This window comes from Aotus nancymaae, unplaced genomic scaffold (assembly GCF_030222135.1).
Source record: "Aotus nancymaae isolate 86718 unplaced genomic scaffold, 86718_ANA_hifiasm-v0.15.2.pri h1tg000011l, whole genome shotgun sequence".
NCBI lineage: Eukaryota > Metazoa > Chordata > Mammalia > Primates > Aotidae > Aotus > Aotus nancymaae.
Window position 1 is genome coordinate 74629823 of NW_026988422.1, and position 27537 is coordinate 74657359.

General features: G+C 51.1%; 1 protein-coding gene across 1 annotated transcript in view; it reads right to left on the reverse strand.

Annotated features, from left to right (window-relative positions):
- Positions 1-27537, reverse strand: part of CCDC88C (coiled-coil domain containing 88C) — a 149739-nt gene that overhangs the window by 8738 nt on the left and 113464 nt on the right. The window contains 9 exon segments of the mRNA XM_064375156.1: positions 1141-1197; positions 2964-3152; positions 9103-9344; positions 10985-11080; positions 15250-15395; positions 18502-18688; positions 20948-21091; positions 24526-24803; positions 26556-26717. Of these exon segments, the coding sequence (XP_064231226.1) occupies positions 1141-1197; positions 2964-3152; positions 9103-9344; positions 10985-11080; positions 15250-15395; positions 18502-18688; positions 20948-21091; positions 24526-24803; positions 26556-26717 (1501 nt within the window).

Here is a 27537-nt window from a genome sequence, read left to right on the forward strand (position 1 = left end):
AAAATGTGAAATAAACAAATGCAAAGCTCTCTTTAAAAAGGAAATACATTTCACTACAAGGAAACCATGATGCCAATCAAAGGCCCTGAAAACACCATTGTTTATTCAAGCACTGCATCGCAAATCCCTTTCCCTTCTTTCTCCTAAGAGAGGCTAGAGGAAACAAAACGTTTATGAAAAAAGTCCCTATGATTAGCAGACTGATGGCAAATCTGGCTGCTCAGGCAGACACGCTCAGCACACGAGGCAGATTCCTCCTGCTGGATTAGCCTCCACTCAGCGTAAAGATGTAAGACGCCTGTTCATTCAATTGCTTCATTACAGTTTTTTACTCAAGTAGAAGACTGTAAGAATGTCAACCTCCTAAAGCTTTCTAGACAGTGGATAGGGGTAGGAGGTGATGCCAGCTCCTACACTTACCGATCCTTTCGGAAGTAAACCGAAATCGATGTCAACTTCAAGGGGTCTTTTTAGGATTATTTTCTCACCCTTCTAGGGTGGCTTTTCAAAAATTAAATCAAAGCAGTTTTTAATTTTTGAGAAGGCGGGCAGTGTTTACTGTCTCCCTTCTGCAGAAATTCATAACATGCCCGAATCAAATGACAAGTGCTCCTAACAACTTCCAAGACTAAATATACCTCAGAGCTACCATGGGCAACTGCAAGCCAAGTGAGGACAGTAAGGGACCTTCTTGAAAAGAACACTCCTGGCCGGGTGCGGTGGCTCATGCCTGTAATCTCAGCACTTTGGGAGGCCGATGTGGGCGGATCGCCTGAGGTCAGGAGTTTGAGACCAACCTGACCAACGTGGAGAAACCCTGTCTCTAAATAATTAATTAATTAATTAAAAAAGAACGCTCCCCACCAGGGCCAACCTGGAAGGGTGCTTGAAGGCATGAAGAGGACAGATCAGCGCTTCCAAAACTGTGATGCTGGGAGGTAGCGAATTCCCCACCACTGGAGGTATGTAACTAGAAACTACATGCTCAGCCCCCTGGGAAGGGCAAGGAAGAATGGGTCCCGCATTCCCACCTTCATTTTGTGTTGGACTCCCCTGTGGCACTCAGCTTAAAGGAAAGGTACCGTGGATAAAAACCAGTCTGGGAACCCAGGCGGAGGACACAGCCCCCTCCCTACTTACCGTACTGTCTGTGGTTGGGGACCTCAAACTCCAGGGACGGCTCGCAGAGGTTGTCATCTGAGTTATAGCCAAAGGTGAAAATAAGGCTGGTGAGTCAGGGTTACGGAACACCCCTCATCCACAGGGAACCCCGCCACCTCGCCTGGCACCTGGATCCCAGCAGCTCCAGCTCTTGGGGATGAGGGAGTGGCATGCAGATGGTGCCTTTGGGACCTGTCTCTCCTACCCCTGCACTATTTCTCCTGCTGGGGCAGCCCTGACACTCCCGATTCCCATCCCTTTTAAATCACACTTGTGCCTCTGCTGTGGCTGGGACATGTGGACCAAAGGTGTGTTCTGGCCTAAAGATGATATAAAAAGAGCTGAACACTGAGTGTCCTGGGGAGCCCCTTCCAGCCTCAGAGGCCAGCCCTGAGAGCAATTTGCTTTTAGCAGTCAAGTTGTTTTCAGGTGGCAGGAGGAAGAAAGAAAAAGAGACAAAATCAGAATCTACCCCTTGAGGGGAGAGGCTGAATTCCTGGGGCCTAAACCGTGCACTAACAGCTTCTGACCAGAAACAGACCTGGAATCCACAGGCCATCAAGCATTTGGCCTTTCCATGAAGACTAGAAAATGCTCCACCCCTCAATCTTGCTAGTTTCAACCTAAGAGCAGACCCCGGATCCCCACCAAAATGACAACAGGGTCTCCATTTTGGAGATGGTGACAAGCCCACCAGCGATGGATATATGGAGTGTGAGGGTCCCTTGAGGTCGGGGACCCTGTCTCTCTTGCTTTGTTTTGTTGGTCAGACTCAAGGTTTCGAATGGCCACGGCTTTAAGAGTCACGTGGGTGAGGTTATTTATGCAAATTAAGCCCTTCTTGCTCTGACTTCCGACACCCCAGAGGCAATCACTTTCAACTCCTTCAGCTGTTTCTTTGGATATTTTCCTATCTCTTAAATTATAATGGGAATGCCCTTTTCAGTTTGAAGCATTATCTCTTCCTTTCTTTTTGCATATTTTAAATTTCCAAATGCTTCTCCCTTGTCTGTTGCTTTTTTATAGCATCCTGTTCTTGTTTCTTGGGTGCAATCATTTCTCTTACCTCTGATTTGCGTGTCACCTGGCAAGATCTGGCTGAGCTATCCTGCTGGGACACTCTCAGGGTAATGAGATTACTCAAAGAATATTTTAATCTCAAGCCTAAAGATATGAACTCCTGGCATTCTGGAGACGGGGGGTTTGTAAATCCTTCACTGAACCTGTTGGTTTTCAGTAAAGGACACCTGCCTCAACTGTGTCAGTGAACTCCCAGTTCAGAGACTCTATCCTTTCTTGGCCAGGTGTGGTGGCTCAGTGCCTGTAATCCCAGCACTTTAGGAGGCAGAGGCAAGAGCACTGCTTGAGCCAGAAGGTTGAGACCAGCCTGGGCAACATGATGAGACCACATCTCTACAAAAAATTTAAAACACACACACACAAATTAAAAATATGTGATTTATCTTCTCTAGAGAAAAAAACTCCAAACTTCTACCAAGGTAGGGCAAAGGCAGTTGCCTGGTTTGAGCCCACAGTCTGGTTCTCAGCCTCCCTTTACCTCCCTTCTGGAGCCATTTGGTGCCTTCACTTCCTGAATGCCAGAGGTGGCAGTGGGGTCTCAGGCCCCATTGCAATTGGGCCTCTGGAAGGTTTCCTGCCCAAAGTCCTTGGCTGGTAAGCAGAGTTGCATCTATGCCACCAAAGCCTGCCAGCAGCCTCACCCCTCTGCTCACCACCCCTCTGACTTCAAGAGCCTGGGGTCTTCAGGAAGGACTAGTCCGAGCGAAGAGCCCGCGACTCACCTTTGGTGCGGCCTGGGTGCCGGGCGACGGGGGTGGAGCTGGAAGGGGTTGGAGTGGTGGCTGAGGTTGAGCAGGTCCGGGAGCCCAGCTCCAAGGGCCAGGACCTCATGGCCGGATCGGTGGAGGCATCTGTGCGGTCGAGGCTGCCTCTGTGTGGGGAGCCTCGCTTTGGTTTTAGATCCCCAGGGCCTGGGGCAGAAGAGGACATTGAGAAGTGAGGCTGCCAAGTCCTGTGCCCAAGCTGGGCGACCACACCATGGCCTAGAAGCAGGGCAGCAGGGCACGAGGACCACAGAGACAGAAGCGGGGCTGCCACAGCTCTCAGGCTGCAATTTAAATGGGGACTGGTGGGGGCAAGAGGGCTTGGCTCCAGGCCAGGGTTGGAGGCCCATGAGGGCGACTCTGGCTCTAAAGCTGAGGTCATACCGCCAGCCCTGAGAGGTTGGGAGGACATGAAGGGGGCCCTTGTGGGGATCAACCATTGGTAAAAGTCAACATATTCATTCCAGGGCACATCTCCTGGGTAACATTGTCCGCAACTCCAATCCCTGACTTCCAGAGATCCTAACAGGTGTCTGCCCAGCTCCAAACCCGTAGCTGAGGATCTGAAGGTCCTGCCAACTGGACTCACTAAGGACTTCAAATACAAGTTTATTGCTAACCTCACAATATATATATATTTTTGAAAAAGGCAGTGAGACTCACCGCAAAAAGATTTTTACCTTATATCTTGGGCTTTTCTGAAATCTCTAACTTTCCTACCTTGAACATAAACTCTGGCCAAAATTAAAATCATATATAAAATCATGAAAGAAAAACACCCCATAAAACCAACTACCCCATAGGAAAGAGGATAGGCTTTCCAAACACAAGATAAAAAGGAACACAGCTGGCATTCCTAAGAGCGGACAAAGCACTCTGCCGAGCGTCCCACTCCATGTGGCCCGAGGGCCATGGAACCCAGAGCCAGGACTCACTGTGTGGTTCAGCTCCTCTGCCCATCAAGCTGTCTGCCCTCCCAGCCACTCAAAGTCTGGGCTCACTGTGCAGTTTTAAGCGACCAGAGCTTATGATTTGAAATCAAGGGGGAATTTGGATTTAGAATGATAACCTTGATGAGAAGCAAGATTCAAGTCTGCCTGATTCGGGACAGGTGGAATGAACGGGGACAGGTGGAATGAATTGGGACAGGTCATCCTACAGGTGAAGCTAAAATGAGGCTCCACAGGGGAGGCGGAGATGAGCAAACAGTTAGCATGAGCAGCGGACAGAGAAACAGCACGATTCCAACAGCATGCGCGGAAGACAGGGCTGGAGGACCGGGCGCCACGGCAGCCCGGGGCTCCCAGCGCGAGGCTCGTGATGGTCAGTGGCGCCTGGGCCGACACTCACATTTTAGTAGTTATGTGTTTATTCTCACAGTTACCTTGTTTTTATGATGATACTCGTGTTTTCCACTTACAGGACTGATACTAATCTTTCCTTTGAATACATTTAACTACAAACTGGATCAACGGAAGGGAAAACATACAGGTGATCACATTTCTGTAGGTGATCATATGGATGGTGTCAGGAAGTGACAAAAATCATGGAGGCGGTAGAGCGATGGCTGGAGATGGAAATGCTCCGTAGGTAATGGCCTTGCTGGGGGGCTGCCACTTCCCCCCGCGCGAGGCATGATTTGTGTGCTGATGTTCTGTCTCCTGCTGTTTTAACTTCAACATCCAAGATGTCAGAAAACCACAGCACAGTCATAAAACTTCATTCTGGGCTGAACTCTGGCTGGGCAAAATCAATCCAATTAGTCAAAATGCCTGAACGGAGCAATCAGTCCTTCAAAACAGAACACATTTTGTGAGGGCCTTCCTGGAAAAGGCCGACGACTCAAGGGCTCTGACAGAGGAAGAGGAGAAAAGGGCAGCAGTTTTAAATTTAGCTGCTTAAAAACAAGTCTTAAAAAACCTCTCACTTGACAGAGGCTGTGTATTTTAGGAAGTGCAGCAACCCCCCCGCCAGTTCTGCTTGACACACGGGCAAAACAGAAGCTCGCAGGTGCAAGGGGCGGGAGAGGCGCACAGCCGCTCGACTTACTTAGGAGGGACATCCCGGCCCACGGACCTGGGCACATGTATCCTGAGGCTCTCCCTAAAACTGTGTTGTGCTGAAGACACAGTCCAGGGAGGGTGACAACCCATCTTCTATTTTGAAATCAGAATCCACGCCGGCTACTTTAAGCTGGGAACTGGGGGCAGGAGGAGGGGTCTGCTATTGGACATTTGGCCTTTTAGACGATTTTTTTTTTTTGGTTCGTTTGAATTTCAGAAATGAAGGAGGATACACAATGCAGACATATGACAAAAGGAAAGGGATCAGAAATCTCCAATGTCTGAGAAAGAGAGAGGCTCGTTAGGAGAGGATGGGATGTCGGAGGAAGACCAGAACCGCAGGCGTTTAGAGAGAGCTGGGTGGGTCGATGGAGACTTGTCTTTGTCCTTGTTTTTGCTTCTCAAAAAGGGACTCTTTTTGCGCTGAGGTGCTAAATTGTTATCAATCAGATAACCCAAAGGAGGAAGGAAAAAAAAAAACACAAATAAATGAAATGAACAATAATTACAAATGAATTGAAATTAGCTAAATATACTTAGAAAATCAGAATCCCATCTTGCCCAGGAAAGATGAAAACTGTACCCCATACTCAGACCAGAATCAGGGCTCAGTGCATCATCTGTGCTCTAACTCAATTTAATTAATTTAAAGGCACCTGACTGCCAACAATTTACTTCCTCAGCACGTGAGGAGAATTCAATACTGCCCAAGGAGCCAATGGTTTAGATCATTTTTCAATTTCACTGTGCCAAATTATTAAATATGAATGCTTATTAATTTAGGGCCCAGCTTCTCCTACTCATCCATTTTAATGACAGGGTCCCTAACAACTTGGCTTACACAATCCTCCCGTTCCCACTGAGAGACCTTGGAAACACTCAGTGATAACGTTTCAAGGCGCTGTAATCAAATAGTCTACCTGAAGTATTCACTAATGATTTTGTATCTCTGAAATAATCTTGGCAGGATGAGTTTTAAAATAATTTAAATACCTCTTTTTCATACCAAAAAAACCCTTCAACACCAAGAAGAGTCATGATTTCCTTGTAGTTCTATACACGTCCTCCACTTCAATCCTCCACTCCTTAGCCTTCAAATTATAGTGTCTTAACAAAGCAGAAAGTTGGGCCAACTTCCTAAACATGTCTTCTATCAACATTAATCGACCTAACTGATTTCTGATGTCAGATTAAAGTCGGTATCAGGATTTCCATTATTTCCTCCTCCACAGCACCACCTGGTGGCCATGGTGGCTCACACCACAGAATAAGGGATCAACTTATTCAAGGTTAGTGTCCTTGCGGCCAGTTCAGGGCTGGGCTCTTGTTCAGCATCTTCAGGGACCAAAACAGCTTTAACTGGAGGCAGTCCATGCAGTTAAGTGCGTGCAGTTAAGAGCTCAGGCTCCGGAGTGTGGTTGACCTACATTTGCGTCCTGCTTACCCAAAGCAAGTATTTCATGCTGTTGAGCCTCACTTTCTCAGCTCTACACAGGGGAGGGCTCTTCCACCTGCCTCAGCAGGGTCGTTAGCATTCAATGAGATGCATAAAGCACATGAAGTAGTTAAAGGGGGCTGAACCCAGAGGGAGCGCCCAAGACGGCGGCTGCTACCCACTGTAATCATGGTCACGGACCTGCTCGCTCATGTATCACTTTGGAGCAGTCAGGAATTTTTTTCTCTGAAAGTTTTCCTAATTCAGTTAGACTTTATAGTTAATTCCACTTAAAGAGTAATACAAATTGAGATGACAAATGTCCAAAAGTTAAACAGGAGCCAATACAAAAATCTGAGGCAACAGAACCCTACCTCTAGATTGAAAAAAGTTAAGCTTATCATTTACTTGCAGTGAGTCCTCTAATTTTTTTCTTTTTCTCACCCTGTCTTATGGTGCTGACTCTAATCTTATCCCCATAAAGAAGGACAGTGTGGGCTGGGCTCGGTGGCTCATGCTTATAATCCCAGCACTTTGGGAGGCCGAGATGGGCGGATCACGAGGTGAAGAGATCCAGACCATCCTGGCCAATGTGGTGAAACCGTGTCTCTACAAAAAATACAAAAATTAGCTGAGCGTGGTGGTATGCGCCTGTAGTCCCAGCTACTTGGGAGGCTGAAGTGAAAGAATCACTTGAACCCGGGAGGTAGAGGTTGCAGTGAGCCGAGATTGTGCCACTGTGCTCCAGCCTGGCGACAGAGCAAGACTCTGTCTCAAAAAAAAAAAAAAGAATGACAGCGTGATAGTCCCTGAACAATGTACGTGCGCATTATTTCTGTTAGAGATAGGGTGTCACTCCGTCGCCCAGGCCGGACTACAATGGTGTGACCACAGCTTGCTGCAGCTGCGACCTCCTGCTCAAGTCTACTGAGCTGCTGGGACTACAGGTACATGCCACCACACCGGGCTCATTAAAAAAAAAATTTTTTTTTGTAGAGATGGGGGTTTCCCTGTGTTGCCCAGGCTGTTCTCAAACTCCTGGCCTCAAGTGATCCTCCTGCCTTGGCCCCTCCAAGTGCTGGGATTATAGGCATGAGCCACTGCACCAGGCCTCTTTTTCTTTTGCATCTGAAGGGACACAAAGGTACTTGTGAATGTGTCCCCTGAAAGCCTTGTGCACATCCCACACTCAGAGGGTGGCCTGTCGCTGCTCCTCAGTGCTGTATCCTCCACCTCCAAGACCTCATGGGTCTCAGGCATAGCCTGGGTCTTCAGAAAGTCCTGGTGGCCTTTGTGAAAATATAAATGACTTGGGGTACAAGCCTGGGATTAAGCAATCCCCCCAAAATCATACTTAAAAGTAAGGCTGAAAATTTAACAATGTTTAAGGTAAATGCTGTGTCTAATCGACTCTAAGACACAGTTTTTTCTATACTTTAACATCTCGGAAATTAAGAGGCAGTTTCGATGGTGTCTCACAGTCACCACTGGCCAGGTGGCCATGGTGACAAAACTGTCATTGTCATAAACAACTCATCTTGCTCCTATTTTCCTTTTACCTGTGTGTACAAAAACCGAATTCTTATTTAGAAAAGCTCTTTCAACACGAGCGTAATAAAAATTCAAAGTGGTGGTCCCGCACCATTCCACCGCCAGCATTTTTCCTCCTAGTGGTAAAGTAACTGCGCAGCTTTCATGGCTCCCGAGAGTTGATGAAATATGGCACACACGACTAGAAATCCTGCTCGTGTTTCAGAACCTCTGGCAAACTCCAAAGAACAGCCCTGAGGGAAAAGGCACAGCGTGCCCTATGGCTGGCAGGACTCAAGGCCAGGTCAGACTGAAGAGGACGTCCTAACCTGCCTTCCAAAGTGGTAACAGATGAGAACCACCCAAGGACTCGGGAGATCTTATATACATGGAGAATGTGTGGTGTGCACCCAGGATCTTCCTGCACAAAGCAGCTTACTACCAATCCTTGGCACATATGAAGGAACCCGAAAATAAGCTGCTACACTTGTCTCTGCGGTACCTGCATGAATGTCAGCTTTGGATATTCAAATATCTGCCCGGCTATGTGATGAATGATGATTTTCATTCTAAAATAACAAAAGCAGCTGGGCATGGTGGCTCACGCCCATAATCCCAGCACTTTGGGAAGCTGAGGCGGGTGCATCACCTGAGGTTGGGAATTCGAGACCAGCCTGGTCAACACAGTGAAACCCTGTCTCTACTAAAAATACAGCAAATCAGCCAGGCACGGTGGTGGGCGCCTGTAATCCCAGCTGCCTGGGAGGCTGAGGTAGGAGAATTGCTTGAACCAGGAAGGAGGTTGCAGTGAGCCAAGATCACACCATCGTACTCCAGCCTGGGGAAAAAGAGCGAAACTCCATCTCAAAAAAAAATAAAATAAAAGCATTATGGGACAAAACGGTCACCACGCTGACATTTCTACTTGGCCGTAACACACGTAAGCAGGAGGTGCACATGCAGCCCCCGTCCCCGCCACTTTCCTGCACAGGTGCGCACAGCCACTGGGGAGGGACCCTTCAGGCCACCCCCTTCCTCACCCCACCACGGCCAGGGCAGCCGCCCCTACCTTTCCCCGAAGACCCATTGTGGGCATCGCGCTCTTCGGCACAGTTGGAGCCCAGTGCAGGGGGTGTGTCTGGGTTCTCAGGCTGTGCTCTGAGAGGCTGAGAGGCTGCTGGCACGGTGGGGTCTGAGGACTCCAGCTGCCAGGGAGGACTGTCCACGGTGGACTTCAAGCGTTCCCTCGAACCCTCCTTCTTTGGTTTGATGAGTTTGACTAAGGCTTTGGCTCCAATCCAGTGGTTCTTCCTAGTGAGAAGTAGATGTTTAGGACATAGCCCGCCCTCCCACACACCCCCAGCGGGTCCCTGGTTCCCTAATGTGGGCTGGGATGTTCATCCCTAGTCTGTGAAGCTTGGCCATTCACGTGGGATTTAGGACGATGACGCTCAGGACCACGGTAATTGTATTTGGGGCTCAGGAGCTGGAAGCTAATTCTCAGTATGGCGCAGGGCTGGGGATGGTAGAAGCCTGTGTGTTGTGACAGAATTCCACTCTAGTCTCCCAGGATGAAGGAAGCGATGTCGTGCTTAATTTGGTTGGCAATTTTTCTGTCAAAAAGCCATTTTCATGAATCTCCTTATTTTCTGCTAAAGGTAATCATCAGTGAAATCAGCTGGCATTCCTGACTCCTCCCTGGGACTCAGTAATCTGGGTGAGGTGGAGAGGGCAGAGGACAGCAGGTTGTTTGACAAAAATCAGTGCATTTAAAGACTAAGCAATAACATCTCAGCTAGCTGGACACCGAGGCCATCTTGCTGTGACATGAAGAGAACCCCCCCTGGGTTCTTACCCTGACTCTGAAACTAAACAGCGTCTATTTATATAATCACTCCAGTCTCCCATCTTGGCTTTAATTTCTCTATCTGTCAAACAGAAGATTTAGACTGAGGTTCTGGGCCAGGCACAGTGGCTCATGCTTATAATCCCAGCACTTTGGGAGGCCGAGGTGGGTGGATCACTTGAGGTCAGGAGTTTGAGACCAGCCTGGCTAATATGGTGAACTCTGTCTCTACTAAAAATACAAAAATTAGCTGGGCGTGGTGGCACACACATATAATCCCAGCTACTGAGGAGGCTAAGACAGGAGAATTGCTTGAACCCGGGAAGCGGAGGTTGCAGTGAGCTGAGATTGTGCCATTGCACTCCAGCCTGGGTGTCACAGCAAGACTCCGTCTTCAAAAAAAAAAAAAAGAGAAAAAAAAGACTGAGGTTCTGAAATTCTGTGGTTCTGGATTCCCAGAGAGACCTCAAGGGATTCATGGTGATTTCGACTTCAAGGCTGGGCCAGGATAATCCCAAGGGACAATTCCTGGGGCTCAGGCTGTGGACAAGGGGCAGTACTGCTGGGCTAGGGTGGCTTCACTTGGGGGAAGCTGCTGCTCTCTGGGGAAGAGACACGTCCGTGAAGCTGCCCTGAGGTTCTGTGAATCCAGAAAATTCTGCATAAGGTCAAAAGGTTCCCACATTTGAAGACCACAGGGCTGAGCGAAGTGTGGTGCCCAAGCATCCTTTCCAAAGCGGGAACACGGCTGTCCATGTCATGTTTCATCTCGAGACAAAAACCTGACAAGGCAGCCCTGCCATCCTGCTTGAGTGACTCCTGGACCACAGATGCTCTGCCCCCTTAACAAGGCTCATAGCTAAATGTGTCCCATCGGGGTCACCCGGCATTTGCCACCCCTCACAGGACAAGCTAGAGTACAGAGGCAGACTGAGATTCTAAACTCTCTCTGATGTGGGAGACGTCTGTGCACAGGTGACCCGCCACACAGCGGACGGTACGGGCCCTGCCCTAGATGGCGGCTTTCCGAGGCTTTTCTGTCCTATGCACAGAAAAGGGAGCTTTTAAGTTCTGTCTTTATGTCACCACACTTAAATCAACTCACTTCTTTGGAGCAGGAGCAGGATCATAGAACCTATATTGATCCATGATTTTTTCTTCCAGTTTTTCCTTATGTCTTCGTAAGGCATTTAATTTGTCTCTGTGAATATAGGAGAAAGAAAACCTATCAAGCTAGTTTTAAATCAAACAAGTGAATTTACTCGTCAGCCCAGCCTGGAACCTGGCGCAGCCGGGACTGGCATGTTTCCAGGATTGGGATGAGAGTGCTTATCACCGTCTCGGTCACTGAGTTTGGAATATGTGAATGGGGGCATCGGCTGTGGGTTCTGGGAGCCCTACAGCCCTGAGATTTACTGAAGCCCCCAGGATCCAGCATGAGTGAGCTCAAGGCAGCAAACTTCTAATAATCTGAAAACTCACACCCGGAAGCCCCAAAGATTCTCCTTCCTGGTTGTTCAGGACCTGGGGTGGCTCCTGGGGTCAGGCAGAAGCTACCTCCTGGTGGGGGTTTCAGAGGGGTGCATATTAACAACACCTGGGCATTGAGGCTGAAAAAGTCAGCTCAGCGAAGTCAGATGTCTGACCCAGGCCCATTCCCACTCAGAAGCAAACTCCCAGAAGCGAGAAAGAGAAGTTCATGAGCACAGCAGGGATGAAGAAACCAGGGACCCTGGTGGGGACCGCAGTGAGCTCCCGTGCTGCAACCCCAGCAGACCACTCCATGGGGGGTGAACCGGGGCCCAGCGGGGCGGATTTCCCAAGAAGCCAGAAGCCCAGATGATGCAGCCAAATCTCCCAATTCCTAAGTATTGGAAACTGGGTCACTCTTCAGAAACTCTAACAAGGGACCAAAGAGACGCCTCTTGAATCTTGGGCAGGCTGAGGCACCTCCGCTTGCCGGGGAGACTTTGGCCTTCCTCATACAAAGAGAAAGCTTCTGTTTGCACGCAGGGAGGCAGGGGCTGTGTCTGCAGTGCATTCTGACCAACGTGGCCTGTGGGACCGCGGACTCCTGCCCGCTCCTGCCTCTGCACTGGGTGGTCTCGACAGCCCAGACGCTTGGTTTCCTCGTTTGAAAATGAGGCCTTACATGAAAGGTTCAGGATGTGGGGTGCTCCTGAAGCTACCACCTGGCAGGGATGGGGGCTTGGGGGGTTCATATTAACAACACCTGGGCATTGAGGTTGAAAGTCAGCTCAGTGAAATCAGATGTCTGACCCAGGCCTGTTCCCATTCAAGCTCATTCTTGAAGTTGCCAAGGTCTGCCCCAACTGAGGGCTTTCCCAGGAGCTTGCGATGAGGTAAGCCCCTGTGACAAGTGACCCCAGCCATGCTCCACTCCCGGTCCTTTGACTCGACATCTGTGTGCTGGTGTCTGTGCTCGTGGCCCGGCTGCTGACCTTACGCCTTGAGTCCTTCATGGCTGGGGTTGGCCCCACAGGCTCACACAAACTCCAGGGCCTGGAGCAGGCCCCAGGAAGCCTGCCAACCCGCTGGCCTGGAGCAGACACTGTCTAATGCAAAAACGTCATTCATCAAATAATCCCCCTGGGTGCTCCTACACTCCTTCCAGTTAGCACCAGCTCAACCTCTGCTGGCGATTTTTATCACTGGGATTATAGAGGGCCAACTTCAGGGTCATTTCCACCCCACAATTACAGTGTGCGTTTACATACACACCATCCTCCTGAAGGTGGCACGCCAGCCCTAGACACGTAGGTGAAGCCAACCGAATAACAAAGAGGCATCATTACATCAGAGAGCTGGGATTGCACACGGGCGTTCGCTGTGACCACAGTGACCACGTCCCACCACAAGCACGTCCCTTCTTGCCTTCCCCACACTGGTGCCAGCACACCGTCTGCCTGGACGCCGATACCAGCCATTCCCAATTACATGGAAGGACAGCCCAACCACCATGGCTGGGATGGTGAAACCACTCTAGATTCTTGATTCCTCAACTTCTGAACCACGAGATTCCTGGCATCAGGGTTTTTCCTCTTGTCCTTTATTTCTGGGAGCTTCCCTGGCCCTGCTAGATTAGTATCCCTTCCAAAACACCCCGAGGAATCCAAGCTGGACACCGAAGTTCCCACAACTGAGCGCCCACCTCCTTTTTCAGCCTTCTCTCCGGATGTCCCCTGCACATTCCTTGCACGCCACGGCTCACCTTCCCGTCCTCACCTGCCACAGCCCACCTTCCCATCCTCACCTGCCACGGCCCACCTTCCCGTCCCCTCACCTGCCACGGCCCACCTTCCCATCCTCACCTGCCACAGCCCACCACCTTCCCATCCTCACCTGCCACGGCCCACCACCTTCCCATCCTCACCTGCCATGGCCCACCTTCTTGTCCCCTCACCTGCCACGGCCCACCTTCCCATCCTCACCTGCCACGGTCCACCTTCCCGTCCCCTCACCTGCCATGGTCCACCTTCCTGTCCTCACCTGCCACGGCCCACCTTCCAATCCTCACCTGCCACGGTCCACCTTCCCATCCTCACCTGCCACGGCCCACCACCTTCCCATCCTCACCTGCCATGGCCCACCTTCCTGTCCCCTCACCTGCCACGGCCCACCTTCCCATCCTCACCTGCCACGGTCCACCTTCCCGTCCCCTCACCTGCCATGGTCCACCTTCCTGTCCTCACCTGCCATGGCCCACCTTCCAATCCTCACCTGCCACGGTCCACCTTCCCATCCTCACCTGCCACAGTCCACCTTCCTGGCCCCTCACCTGCCACGGCCCACCTTCCTGGCCCCACCTGCCACAGTCCACTTTCCCGTCCTCGCCTGCCACGGTCCACCTTCCCGTCCTCACCTGCCATGGTCCACCTTCCCGTCCTCACCTGCCACGGCTCACCTTCCCATCCTCAGCCCACCTTCCTGTCCCCTCCCCTGCTATGGTTCACCTTCCCGTCCTCACCTGCCAGGGCTCACCTTCTCATCGTCAGCCCACCTTCCCGTCCTCACCTGCCACGGCTCACCTTCCCATCCTCACCTGCCACGGCCCACCTTCCCATCCTCACCTTCCCATCCTCAGCCCACCTTCCCGTCCCCTCCCCTGCTATGGCTCACCTTCCCATCCTCACCTGCCACAGCTCACCTTCCCATCCTCAGCCCACCTTCCCGTCCTCACCTGCCACGGCCCACCTTCCCATCCTCACCTGCCACGGCCCACCTTCCCATCCTTACCTGCCACGGCTCACCTTCCCATCCTCACCTGCCACGGACCACCTTCCCATCCTCACCTGCCACGGCTCACCTTCCCATCCTCAGCCCACCTTCCTGTCCCCTCCCCTGCTATGGCTCACCTTCCCATCCTCAGCCCACCTTCCCGTCCTTACCTGCCACGGCCCACCTTCCTGTCCTTACCTGCCACGGCCCACCTTCCCATCCTCACCTGCCACGGCTCACCTTCCCATCCTCAGCCCACCTTCCTGTCCCCTCGCCTGCTATGGCTCACCTTCCCGTCCTCACCTGCCACGGCTCACCTTCCCATCCTCAGCCCACCTTCCAGTCCTCACTTGCCACGGCCCACCTTCCCATCCTCACCTGCCACAGTCCACCTTCCTGGCCCCTCACTTACCACGGCCCACCTCCTGTGGGCCTTCCCCAGGCCCCCCAGGGTAGCTGTAGACCTCAACTCCCCCTGTATTTTTTCCATGCTTCTGGGTAACCCTTCACATGTGGCTGGTAATGGACAAAGCTCCGTTTACATCTTACCTCCTCTACTGGTTCCTGGCTACTAGGGAACTGATCCTATGCAGCTCACAGAGCCCACACTTAAACCAGCACCTCAAAAACACCAGCTGAGTGAGGCCAACTGGGGCACACCAAGCCCACTTCCCTCCATCCAGGGAACACAGGCAGGGGCACAGCACTCATTCCCAGCCTTCAGTTTGAATTCTCTCCCTGAGATACTTCTTTTCAGTGTTCTCATGATTTTTTAAAGTGAATTTAATTCTAGAAGCAGAGAAAGAAGCTTCTGGTGGTGGAAAGCACCCCTGAAAGAGCCAACAAAAGCCAACTGCCACCACCTCTAGAAACTGAGAACATTCCAGGAAACCCTGGGAAGTCCGTGTTGGTGATCAGTCTGTGCCCTGCCCTCAGGATCCCAGTGGGCCCAGGGGCTCCTCTTTGCATGGAAAGCCAGGACCTCCAGAGACTGAGGACGCGTGGCTGTGCTGAGCCAGGGAGAGGGCTTCAGGACTCCCAGGTCACCCCGCTTACATGTACTGCTTCTGCTCCGCGTGGCTGTGCTGAGCCAGGGAGAGGGCTTCAGGACTCCCAGCTCACCCCGCTTACATGTACTGCTTCTGCTCCTCGTGGTACTGCTCCTTGTTCTCCATGTTCTGCTCCAGAAGCATCTGGTTCTGCTGGCTCAGCAGCTGGATCTGGCTCAAGAGGTGATGGTTTTCTTCCTCCAAGTTCCCCTTGAGACGGGAGAGCAGCTAGAACACAGACCAACAGTGTCTCAGACACCATGTGGCCTCGAGATCCCACTGCCGGGAACCTAGCTTCCAAAGGAAGAAGCCTGCTGCACAAAGATGTTTTCAGTATAATCTACCCCAGTGCAAACTTGGAAAGGGCCAAACGGCCAATAACGTGGGAATGGCTGAGCTCCCTCTGCAACTGCACCGTCCAATCAGATGTCCCTGGCAACACATGGCTACTGAGCACGTAAAATGCTGCTAGTCCAAATTATGATGCCTGAGTGCAAACTACGCAACAGAATTTGAAGGCTTAATTTAAAAAAAATATTTAAAATTTCATCAATTTTTTTTTTTTTTTGAGATGGAGTCTCTGTCGCCCAGGCTGGAATGCAGTGGCACTATCTCGGCTCACTGCCACCTCCGTCTCCTGGGTTCAAACAATTCTCCTGCCTCAGCCTCCCGAGTAGCTGGGATTACAGGCTCATGTCATCATGTCCAGCTAGTTTTTTTGTATTTTTAGTAGAGATGTGATTTCATCATGTTGGCCAGGCTGATCTCGAACTCCTGACCTCAGGTGATCCACCTGCTTCAGCCTCCCAAAGGGCTGGGATTATAGGCGTGAGCCACCGCACCAGGCCTGAAGTCTACCAACTTCTAAAGTAGGATTGGGGGGCAGTGGGAAAATCACAGCCTTTGGATTCCAATGTGTGACTACCAGAAAGGAGGATGGGCTCACGGGGCCGCTGTAAGGATGAAGTCAGAATGCAGCAAAATGCCGGGCGCACCAGAGGTGGGAAACACAGGCTCCCCTCCTCGTTGCCTTCTACTTATTTTTAATATAATTATATATAATTTATGCACATACAGTGAGAAGAACTGGAACGGAAAAGGAGGCGAGGCTATGGCATTTTTTCTAAAAATATTTCTTTTTTTTTTTTTGAGACGGAGTTTCGCTCTTGTTGCCCAGGCTGGAGTACAATGGCACAATCTTGGCTCACTGCAACCTCTGCCTTCTGGGTTCAAGCGATTCTCCTGTCTCAACCTCCCGAGTAGCTGGGATTACAGGCATGTGCCACCATGCCCGGATAATTTTGTATTTTTAGTAGAGATGGGGTTTCTCCATGTTGGTCAGGCTGGCCTTGAACCCCCGACCTCAGGTGATCTGCCCGCCTCGGCCTCCCAAAGTGCTGGGATTACAGGCGTGAGCCACCATGCCCAGCCTCACTAAAAATATTTCTGTGATTGCCATTGCCACACTGCTTGGGCAACAGTGAAAATAAATACCATATAAAGCACGAGTCTCCCCAGTGCAGAGAATTGCAGGAGGCTTGGGAGTCAGGCACACCACAAACGAGGTGAGTCAGCAGCCTGCAGGGTGAAAGGCCATCCCTGCAAACTCAGCTTTGCCCAATGGAAAGACCCTGTGTGGCCAGGGGCAAGGGGAGGGTCCCAGGGAACCAAGCAGGTTAGGCCCCGCCCTTCAGCCCAAGTCGGTGATCCCAAGGGCCAGTGCATCCCAGTAACAATGGGGAAGCTGCTCTCCCAATGCATTAGATGCCGGGCAACAAACCAACACAACATATGGCATATGGGCTCCTGGAGAGAGAGGCAGGGTGGAAGGAGCGGAGACACGGCTCCGAGCACAGGCACGCCCTCGTCACTTCACTCAGGCTGCTTCTCCCCAAAATTCCTACAGTGAAGCCCTGAGCCCAGTCCCTAACATGGGCCGGCATTTGGAGATAGCCGATAAAGAGGCATCAAACCAAAAGGAGGCCTCCGTGAGGGTGGGCCCTGATCCACTCTGACTGATGCCCTTTCAAGAGAAAATTTAGGCACACAGACCCTGGGAATGGGCCCACACAGAGAAGAGAGCACTGCCTGCGAGCCGGGGGGGAGTCCTCGGGGGAAGCCTGCCCTGCCTCTGACTCGGGAGAAACCCAATTCTGCTGCTTAAGCCACCAGCCTGTTGTCTTTTGCTTCTCCAGCCCAGGGAGATGAACACAGCCTGTTTGGGGAGACTAGTTTGTGCTATACCTGGAGTTCCACTGAACCCCTACCATCCCTGCCACAGCCCTTCCCCTTGACCCCTCTCATGACCAGTGTTCCCCCCTGACTGCATCAACAGCATCTTCCAAAAAGTGCCCCGACCATTTCTGTGCAAATCCCTCCTTCCCCTGTGAAACCTGCCACACATGTCCAGACCTAGCCCGTCCTTCACTTCACCACAAGTGTGACCTTTCCCACGGGGCCTGCCACGCAGCTCCTGACCTGAGGCCTCCTGGAAAATCCTGGCGCCCCTGCCCGTGACGGCACGGCCCCAGGAGCAAGGATTCCGCAGGCAGTGCTGGGGCCTTTGCCTCCACCCCTGTGGGGCCCTCAGGGTCCCAGGGTCTCTCATCGTTGGGGGACAGCATGAGATCTGGGTGGGTGGCTGTGACAAGGCATCGTGGCACCTGTGCCTCAGTTTCCTCATCTGTGATGTCCCACTACCAAGGGGTCGAGGGAAAAGGCATCTCAGATTGTTTCTCGACAAAAGAGCAAACCCAGTCCTGCGGCGCCGGCTGTCCTGGGGCTGTCTAGGAGGGTGAGACCTACCTGCTCCTCCCTGCCACGCCTGACTCGTCCACCGTCCAGGTGCTGGGGTCTGCTAAGATCCCATCTGGAGAGGGTCTTGCTGCTTGAGACCATTTCCAACCTTGTGTACTAGAAGGGACAGCACTGGAAGCTGGGGACTCCTGAGTGAGCTCCGTCTCAGAGGCAGCGACACCCCAAAATGGAGCAAAATCACACCCCTTCTCTAGAAGAGTGGCTACTGAACTAAAGAGATGCAGGAAGACAGTGTAGACGTGGCCAAGAGGACCGGTGTAAAACCTCATCACCCGTCCCCACTGTGCCTCTCCCAACCCTGCAAAAGGCAAAGGCCAGATGGGGTGTTTACATATACAGTCCCACCAGAAGCTGTGTTGACCCCCATCTGGCTTCATCTCAGCCTCCATGCCACCTCCATACACCGTCTTCGAGCACAAATGCCCATGAGGACCCGTCACAGCCTGGCTAAGCCCTGGGCTGTCCCCTTGGGGGACCCTGTCCCCATCTGCTGATGCCCCCCCGGCACGGGCCTCACCTCGCAGTGGTTGTCCAGCTTGGTCAGCGAGATGTCCATGGCCTGGTGCTGCCCCTTCAGCTCGTCGAAGCGGGCCTGCCAGCGGTTAAGCTCCAGCTGCGCATTGTTCAGGGAGGTTTTCAGCTCCTTGGTGTGGGCGTGCAGCTCCTCGTACTCCCCCTTCAGCTGGTGGTGCAGGAAATTGACCCTAAAGGGTGAAGAGCCACAGGGCAAAGGGGCTGAAGAGCCTGCCAAACAGGTAATGGCCAGAGACCTGGGCTCTGTCCCAGCTCTCACAGTGGCAGGCTGTGCCACCTTAGACAAAATCACAACCTCTCTGAGCCTTTTTTTTCCATGTGTAAAATTGTAAAATGAGGAGGTTTAACAAAACTGTCCATTAGCAAACTGTTCTTTGGGGTTCCATGAGGGTACCCCTGATGCCACCATACTGAGCCTCCAGGGAGACAGAGCAGGCAGGCTCAGACACGTGTTTGAACACAGCGTCACTGCTGCGATCTTTACTGTGCTACAGCTTTGGCATCTGCATACACTTGAAAAAAGGATTCTGCTGTTGAAAAAAATGCTTAAGCCACTGCACTAGAACATTCTTGCTCTAAAATTCTTTGTCTCTGCTCAGCTCTTCTTGCCAATTCCAAGCCCCTTTCTAATTTCAACTCCTGAGATAAAGTATGAGATGGTGTGTATTATGTAAATGTACTAAAACTGCCATCATCAAAACAACTATTACCCCACTGAGTTCTCTGGAGATTTATATCAGAAAGCTCACATTACCAGGGTCTTGTGAACTTGATTTGAACATACACCTGACTTTTTTGGCCTGTACAATTTTACTTTTTAACAACAAATTAATTGGCCAGGTGTGGTGGCTCATGCCTGTAATCCCAGCACCAGCCTAGACAACATAGCGAAACCCCCATCTCTGCAAAAAGCTGGGCATAGTGATGCACACCTGTGGTCCCGGCTACTTGGGAGGCTGAGCTGGGAGGATCATTCAGGCCCAGGAGGTTGAGGCTGCAGTGAGCCACGATCATGCCACTCTAAGCCTCGGTGGCTAAGCAAGATCCCGTCTCCAAAAAAAAAACAATTAGTTGCCAACGTTAAAAAATGTGGAAGTTGACATCAACACCCAAACTTTCAGGTTCTCTTAAAATATATAAAACAAAAGGTTGACCAGGCAGTCCCAGGCCTGCCTCCAGCTGGCGACCTTTGCTGGGGCCGATTCTCTGCTGCCCTTTTAGACAATGTGCATTCGCCATTCTATGGCCTGTAGTCTAAGTCTGGCACTGTTTTACCCATGTGTTTTATTTGCCTGGGGAGCCGAGGTAGCTGAGTTTGTAACCCCCGGTAAGTATGTGGGAGGAAGAAGAATTTCGTATGGTCAAGCCTTTACAGTGAGATGAGACCTGGATTCCATCCTGACTCTGCTATTCACTAGAAACACTGGCTTTGAACAAGTTATTTAATCTCTCTCAACCTGTTTCCTCATCTGTTAAAAAAAAAAAAAAAAAAGCCAAAAAGATAAATAGTACAGTCGATTCTCATTATGTGTGGCAGTTACTTTCTATAAGGCTGCTGTAAACCCTGAACTAGTGAACAGCGAAGCATCCAGCCTCGGGAAAAAACAGAATTAGGTTCCCGGGAGCCTCTGGTCACATTTTTGTTACTTGATCAATATATAATCTTGTTTTATGCGGGTTTCTGTTTGAAGACACCTTACACAACATACTCACAGCCAACAGCACGATAACTCACGCCAGAACAAAGCTCATCTAAGGCTTTTTTTCTCTGTAAAGCACATCACAGCCACTCTCTGCTTAGCGACATGAAACAGCACTTCAGTACTACAATTGTGAGTCATTTTAAACAGCAAAGTCACTGCCCAAAAGCACAAAATACGAAAACTGTGGCACTTGAGAGATTCTGAAAGGGACGTTTGCAGTAGGAGCTGAAACTAGAAGGCAGCATGTCACCATATGCCCTTGGCCGAGAATGTGCGCACCCGGCGACCCTCGCCTAGCACCACTCTGTGTGTCCACGAAAGCCCCCCAGAGACTGGTCTTGAGGCTGCAAATAAAACTTTAGCAAGCAGGTGGATTGACAGGGGCTCTGTGCATCACGAGGTATCAGCAGTCTCTCCTTTATGAGCACGAGCCAGGCTTATGCTGGAGGATGAATTCACCTGTGCCTGATGCAATCCTCACAAGGGTGGGAGGGGAGAACCACCGAACTCAGATGACGCGACATCCCCGGGTGTCACCTGAGTCCTCGCATCCCAGCAACCAGCTCGAGTTCCTTTAGCTTATTACCCACCCAGCTGTTGACATGACAAGGGATAAAAACCCATGATTGCCAGGGGACTTTTCTCAGCGGTTGCGACGCAAGGCGGGTCTGAAGAGAATCAGGGTGCCAAATGCCGCTGTGTGCAGGGCCGGGTGCCGGCACTCACCTGTCCAGCTCGCCCCGCAGCCTCTGGTTCTCGCCCACGGCGAGGGCATTTGTCCTCTGCTCCTGCTGCAGCGCCTCCCGCTCCGTGGTCAAGACTTTCTCCCGCTCCTCCAGCTCCGCCTTAAGCGTCAGCATGTCCCCGTGCCTGTCAGAGGAAAATACCTGCTGGGAGCCTGGCCCGGGCCGCCTTTTCCTACCGGTAACTCACACCCCAAAAAATCTGCATGACTCCTGTGAGAAAACGGGATTCCTCTGGAGATTCTCTCTGCATAAGTAAGGGGTGTGGGGCAGAAAGCAGGAGGGGAGTGCAGCCGCTGGGAGCCAAGTCCAGGCCAGCGCTGAACCACAGATCCCAGAATCCTCTTCCTCAACTCATTCTGTCTCCACAGTCCCTCCATGCCCTGATAAAGCCGCCCCTCTTCCTTTAGCCAGCCGACAACGCAATGACTACATTTTCTGAGCTCCATGCCCTTCTCTTTTAGGGAATTATAAATAAGCTACTAGGTGGTTCACTAAGCACAAACAGATCTAAGAGAAACCACAAAACCAACAGTGGAATTCCACTGCGTGTCACAGCTAATCCCACCCTCCAAGGGCTGGAGAAGCCTCTCCCTCTCCCGTCAGGAGCCCGCATCCACTTGTTCTTAGTCTGGCCTTCCCCAGGGGACAGAGGCTCACCCAGGAGCCGCCAGGGACTCACTGTCACATACAGAGAGCAGCTCTCCTCGAGCCCCTCAACCACAGCCCTCGTCTTCCCCACACCTTGTCCCCACCCTCCAGGCTCTAATCTCCTCCAGGCTCTATCTTTGCCCACTGCACAGGCGTCTCTGGAGGGCAGCAGAGCACAACCATGCAGCCCAACAGGCCCTGGGCCCTCCTCCTCCCAGCCTGCTTCAACCTCGTGTGTGCACGGGTGACCCAGGATCTCCTAGCAGACTGGAAGTGTTGAGGAGTCTCAGGCATAGTCTCCCCATCTTCCCTATCCAGGCAAATTCTTCTCTACAGACCCCTTCCTGAGTGTCTCACACCCAAGGACAATGTGACAGGGACTAGCCTGCAGTCCTTTCTCTGCAGGACTCCACTGCACATTAATCAAGCACATCTCTAACCATTAGCAAATGACCCAACCGTAGGGCAGAAACTAAGTCTTGCTCACCACTGAAGCCCTGTGTGAGGAATGACACGTAGTGAATACTTGTTAGAGCAATGAATGAGTGAGCATCTCCAATTTCAGTGTCAAATGAGAAGAATAGAGAACCATCATCCTTGTGTGCCATGTACCTACACTCCTAAACCTGTTACCCTGCTGCAGACACACCAAAGGGGCCTCCAGTCATCTGTCCAGCCAGCAAAAAGCACTGAGTAACTCCCACATGCTGTACTGTGCAAGGACCTGCAGGGAAGCAACAGTCCAAACTCCACCTGCCAAAACCTTTGCCCTCTGAATGGACATTAAGAATACAAAAAGGTCCAGGTGTGGTGGCTCATGCCTGTAATCCCAGCACTTTGGGAAATGGAGGCGGGAAGATCACTTGAGGTCAGGAGTTCAAGACCAGCCTGGCTAACAGAGTGAAACCACTATTAAAACTACAAAAATTAGCCTGGTGTGGTTGTGCATGCCTGTAGTCCTAGCTACTTGGCGGGTTAAGGTAGGAGGACTGTTTGAACCCAGGAGTGGAGGCTGCTGTGAGCCAAGATCGCTCCACTGCACTCCAGTCTAGGTGACAGATCAAGACTCCATCTCACACACACACAAAAAGGCATTATTTAATACAACATAACATAACACTAAGAATAAGGTACATAAGTGCCTGGTGAGTACTGGGCATCATGCTAGTATCAGACTTACACAAATGCTTTATTAGTTTGTCAACCAGGTGCAATTCCTACCACGTCTAGACACCACATACACAATAAATGTCACACAAATGACAAGATGGGTGGGGAAAGAGGAGGGAGAGATCAAAGTGCCAAGAGGCAGAAGATGTTACTTTTGGCCAGAAGGAATAGTCTTATAGGAGCAGATGCCTCAACAGCCTCTGAAGGATGGAGATCTGGATGGATAAAAGGAGTGAAGAACTCCAGATACAGGCAAAAAGAAAGCACTTGGTAAGTGAATAAATGAATGTCATCACCACCCATGAACCCACAAGCATCATCAGTGCCCACACAAGGCTTTTGTGACTCAATGACACTTGTGGCTCCTGACCAAGAAAATGTCCTCCCTGCTTCACCTTGAAGAACCAGCGCTCACTTAGCCGTGTTGTTGAGGCTGCTTCAAAGGAAATACCATCAGCAGGGCCATTTCCCAGGCAAAGGAAGTGGACCTTGCTCCCTCTGTTGTACTCTAAATATCTGAGAGCCTCTCTTTGGCCCGTGTCTCTCTCATGCATCAGATTCAGATGCACATCACACCTGGCCCTCAGACTCTGGAGAGCAGCATCCTACCTATCCTAGCTCTCCCTGGATCCTGCCATGCCCTGCGCAGGTGCCTGGTACCATCATTGATTAGCAGGAGACAGGATCAGCCCAGGTTGGTTGACCTAATGAATACAAAACCCAAGACCATGAACTGTCAAGGATGCAAAGTTAAGATGTGTGCATTTCAATTTATGTAAATTTCACCTGTAAAAAATGGGGTATGGGGGTGGAGAGTGAGAGGTGCACACGAAATGAGAACAGCAGGACATAGATGACTGTTGAGGCTGCATGGTGCGTACACGAGTTTCACTATATGATTCTGCTTACTTTCTACATATTTGGAAGTTTCCATAATTAAAGGCTAAAAATGAAAGAAAGCAACTGAGACCTTGGTATGAAAGAGAAGAGCTAGGAGGCCAGAGAAGGCACATCCCTACAAACGGAGCCATGGAGAATTCCCTCCTTATTTCTGTTTTGGGGAGAAAAGGGAGAAAAGAAGAGAACCCTTACAGGATCAGGGCCCCAAAGGCCCTTTCTGGGCTTTCCGGAGTTGGAAGTAATAGAAGCACCCCCTTCTCCACACAGGAACCCCACTTGCCACTGTCTCCAGCTGCACAAATTCCAAATTGCTGAAGGTGACGTTTTATTTCCTTCCCTTTGGGAAAGCTCAGGTGCCCCAACAATGGGAAGCAGCCAGTCAAGAGATTTCCTGCAGGGAGGGCAGGGGAAGTCCCAGCCTGGCAGACTCCGCGGGCCTGGCCCTAGGACCCGCTGCAGGCCTACCTAGGAGCCCGACCTTCATCGTCCTTCACCTCCCCACACGTCCCACCTTCTCCCCCTAATTTCCCCCAGGCCCCGCCTCTCCTCCTCCAGGCTCCACCCATCTCCCCAGGTCACGCCTCTCCCCCAGGTTCCACCCCCCTCCCCAGGCCCCGCCTCTCCTCCAGGCTCCAACCCTCACCCCCGGCCCCACCTCTCCTTCAGGCTCCACCCATCTCCCCAGGCCCCACCCACCTCATCCAGGCCCCACCCATCTCCAGGCCCCACCCATCTTCCCCAGGCCCTGCCTCGCCCCCAGATCCCACCCATCTACCCCAGGCCCCACCTTTCCTCCAGAATCCACCCCTCCCCAGGTCCTATTCCTTCCCCAAGCCCCACCTCTCCCCGAGCTCCTTGTGCTCCAGCTCCAGGTTCCGATGCAGCGTCTTCAAGCAGCTGTGCTGGCGGATGAGGGCCTCGTACTCGGCCGACTGCCGCTCGTGCAGCGTGCCCAGGTGCTCGTGGTCCTGCAGCAGGGCCTCATAGGCCGCTGTCAGCTGCTCCTGCTGCCTCTGCAGGCTCTCGTTCTCTGTCTCCTTGGCCGTGTGGTGGTTCTGCAGCAGCGCGTACTGAGCGGTGAGCGCGGCGCTCTGGGAGCTCAGTGTGGAGTTCTCTACCTGCCCAGAGGGAGAAGCACGGCGCAGGCCCCACAGTCAGCAAGGAGGGCTGGGGAGCAGGTCAAGCGCTCCAGCAGACGCGAAAATAACTGGGACCCTCAGGGCAGAAGGCCCAGAAGGTACTCAGGATAGCTCTTCCAGAACTTAAGGAACTGCTGTGGGAAGGGGGCTAACCCGCATAGACCGGCCCTCAGAGGGTGCTTCGGTTCTGAGCCACTGGCCACGAATGTGAGCTGCGGGGGGGCAGATGATGTCCTTTCCCTGGATAATTCCCTGGTGTGCTGCCCTCTTTGACTATTTTTTAAAAACCTCTTTTTGGCTGGGTGTGGTGGCTCACGCCTGTAATCCCAGGACTTTCAGAGGCAGAAGCAGGAGGATCACATGAGCCAAAGAATTCAAGACCGGCGTGGGCAACATAGTGAGACCCCATCTCTACCAAAAAAAAAAAAAGTCTTTTTAACATAGCTGGGCAGGGTGTTGTATGCCTACAGTCCCAGCTACTTGGGAGGCTGAGGCAGGAGGACTGAGGAGTTGGAGGTTATAGTGAGTGAGCTATGATTGTAGCACTGCACTCCAGCCTGGGCCACAGAGTGAAGCCCTGCCTCTTATAATGAAAACAAAACCTATTTTCTAGAACAAGTAGACAGAAATCTGTAAATAGGGATATAGACTATCTGAACACTACTATCAACCTACTTAACATAATTGATATTTGTATAACTCTCCAACAGCATCCAAAATCATCAGAAAACTGAAGAGGAAGGAATACTTCCCAAATCATTTTATGAGGCCAGAATTACTCTCATATTAAAACCAGATGAAGACTATAAGAAAAATCCAAAATAGTAAGTCAACATACTCTTTTCTTGTTAGCAAAACAAATTCCCATTTCTTTGCCAAACAGCTTCCTGTTGATTGTCCCTGCTCCGTAAGTTACATATTTTCAAACTTTTCTCAGAAACTGCAATAAAAGGCCAGGCGTGGTAACTCACACCTGTAATCCCAGCACTCTGGGGGGCAAGGTGTGTCGATCATTTGAGGTCAGGAGTTCAAGACTAGCCTGGCTAACTTAGTGAAATCCCGTCTCTACTAAAAATACAAAAATTAGCCAAGGCACAAGCATCGCTTGAACCCAGGAGGCAGAGGCTACAGTGAACCAAGAGATCAAGCCACTGCACTCCAGCCTGAGTGACGGAGTGAGACTGTCGCAAAAAAAAAAAAAGCTGCAATAAATGATAATTCATTTTCCCACAGTCTGCAAGGGATAAATGGAAACAAGAGTCTGAAGTGGCACACACCCTAGTTCTGCTTGATGCGCTCAACAGTCTGGGACCCACTTTATACCCTACACTTCCCTCTTAGAGATGAAAAATTTACATTAGCTTAAAAAGAAAGAGCTGTGCCAGGTTCTACAGTAAAGAAACCTGGTTAACTTTGTTTAGCCAAGTAACTTACTCCTGAAACCTCTTTTCCAAGTCAGTCCTGATAACACCTCAAGGAAAAGACTGGAAAACACGGATAAAAAGGCAAGTAAAAGGAGAGAAATGAAACTCTTCACCCATGCAGCCATTTTCTCAATCACTGAAAATGGCTTAAAAACCATCACCTCCTTCACCGATCACTGTTTACAGCGGGTCTATTAACACAACCCCAAGCTGCTTTGTGCTCTGATCTCCTGCTTCTTTTGAGGAGTCCTAATGCCCCCAGTTGGTTGCCGGGCTTGTGACCACAGGCGCTAGGAGACCCGCTCACCTGCAGCTTGGCCGTCTGGGTCTGCAGCGTGGTGTTGTGCTCCTGCAGAAAGGCGCTCTGTTTCTGCAGCGTCAGGATCTGGCTGCTGAAGGCCACGTTCTGGGTCTCCAGGTGCTGCAGCTGTTCCTTGAGCAGCTGCTTCTCAGCTTGCAGAGCTGCGTTCTAGAAGATGGGGAAGCATGAGCCAATCACACTCCAACTGGGTAAATGCTCACCTGCCACAGGTACTTGAGTTGTAATGAAGCCTCAAAAGCTGACGTTTTGGGAGCCAAAGTGAGGATCCACTAGGTGAGGGCAGTCTATTTTCTCTTTGAAAAAGATAATAAGCAGGATTTTTTAAGGCTACACATCATAGGGACACTGCCTCAGCATTTAAGTGGGAGGTGAGTGCACGCTGGAGTTAAAGCCGCTTCCCTTGTCTCTTTAATGTGTTCCGTTGTTTTCTGTTCGACACCCTAAGAGTGTGTTTCTGTGAGTTAGTTCCATTTCCCATTGACTCCAACCCTGAGTATCTCGCAGGACAGGGAGTCAAAGCTTTAGGCTACAGCCCTGCCCTACTCAGGGGTGACAGCAAGTAGAATAAGGTGCATCACATTACGTGATATCAATAAAGACCACGTTAAAGTCTGCCACCAAGTGGGCTAAGGGCCAGGACCCATAGTCTTTTACTATCCCTTATTAGCATGGGACTTTGGGTCAAATCTCTTAAATTCTGTTTTAGTTTTATCATCTATCAAATAATGACAATCACCACTCTGGACTTCATAAAGTCATTATTGAGAATCAGTCAGAGGTATGGACATACGTTAGCAAACTTTTTCTAGAAAGGGCCAGATAGGAAGTACTTTTGGGTTTGCCAGCCATGGGGTTTCTATCTCAACCTAAACAATCACTGTCACTATAGGGGAAGCCGCCCCAGAATACCTGTAAACAAAGGACATGACTGTGTTCTAATAAAACTTTATTTATAAAAGTGGGTGGG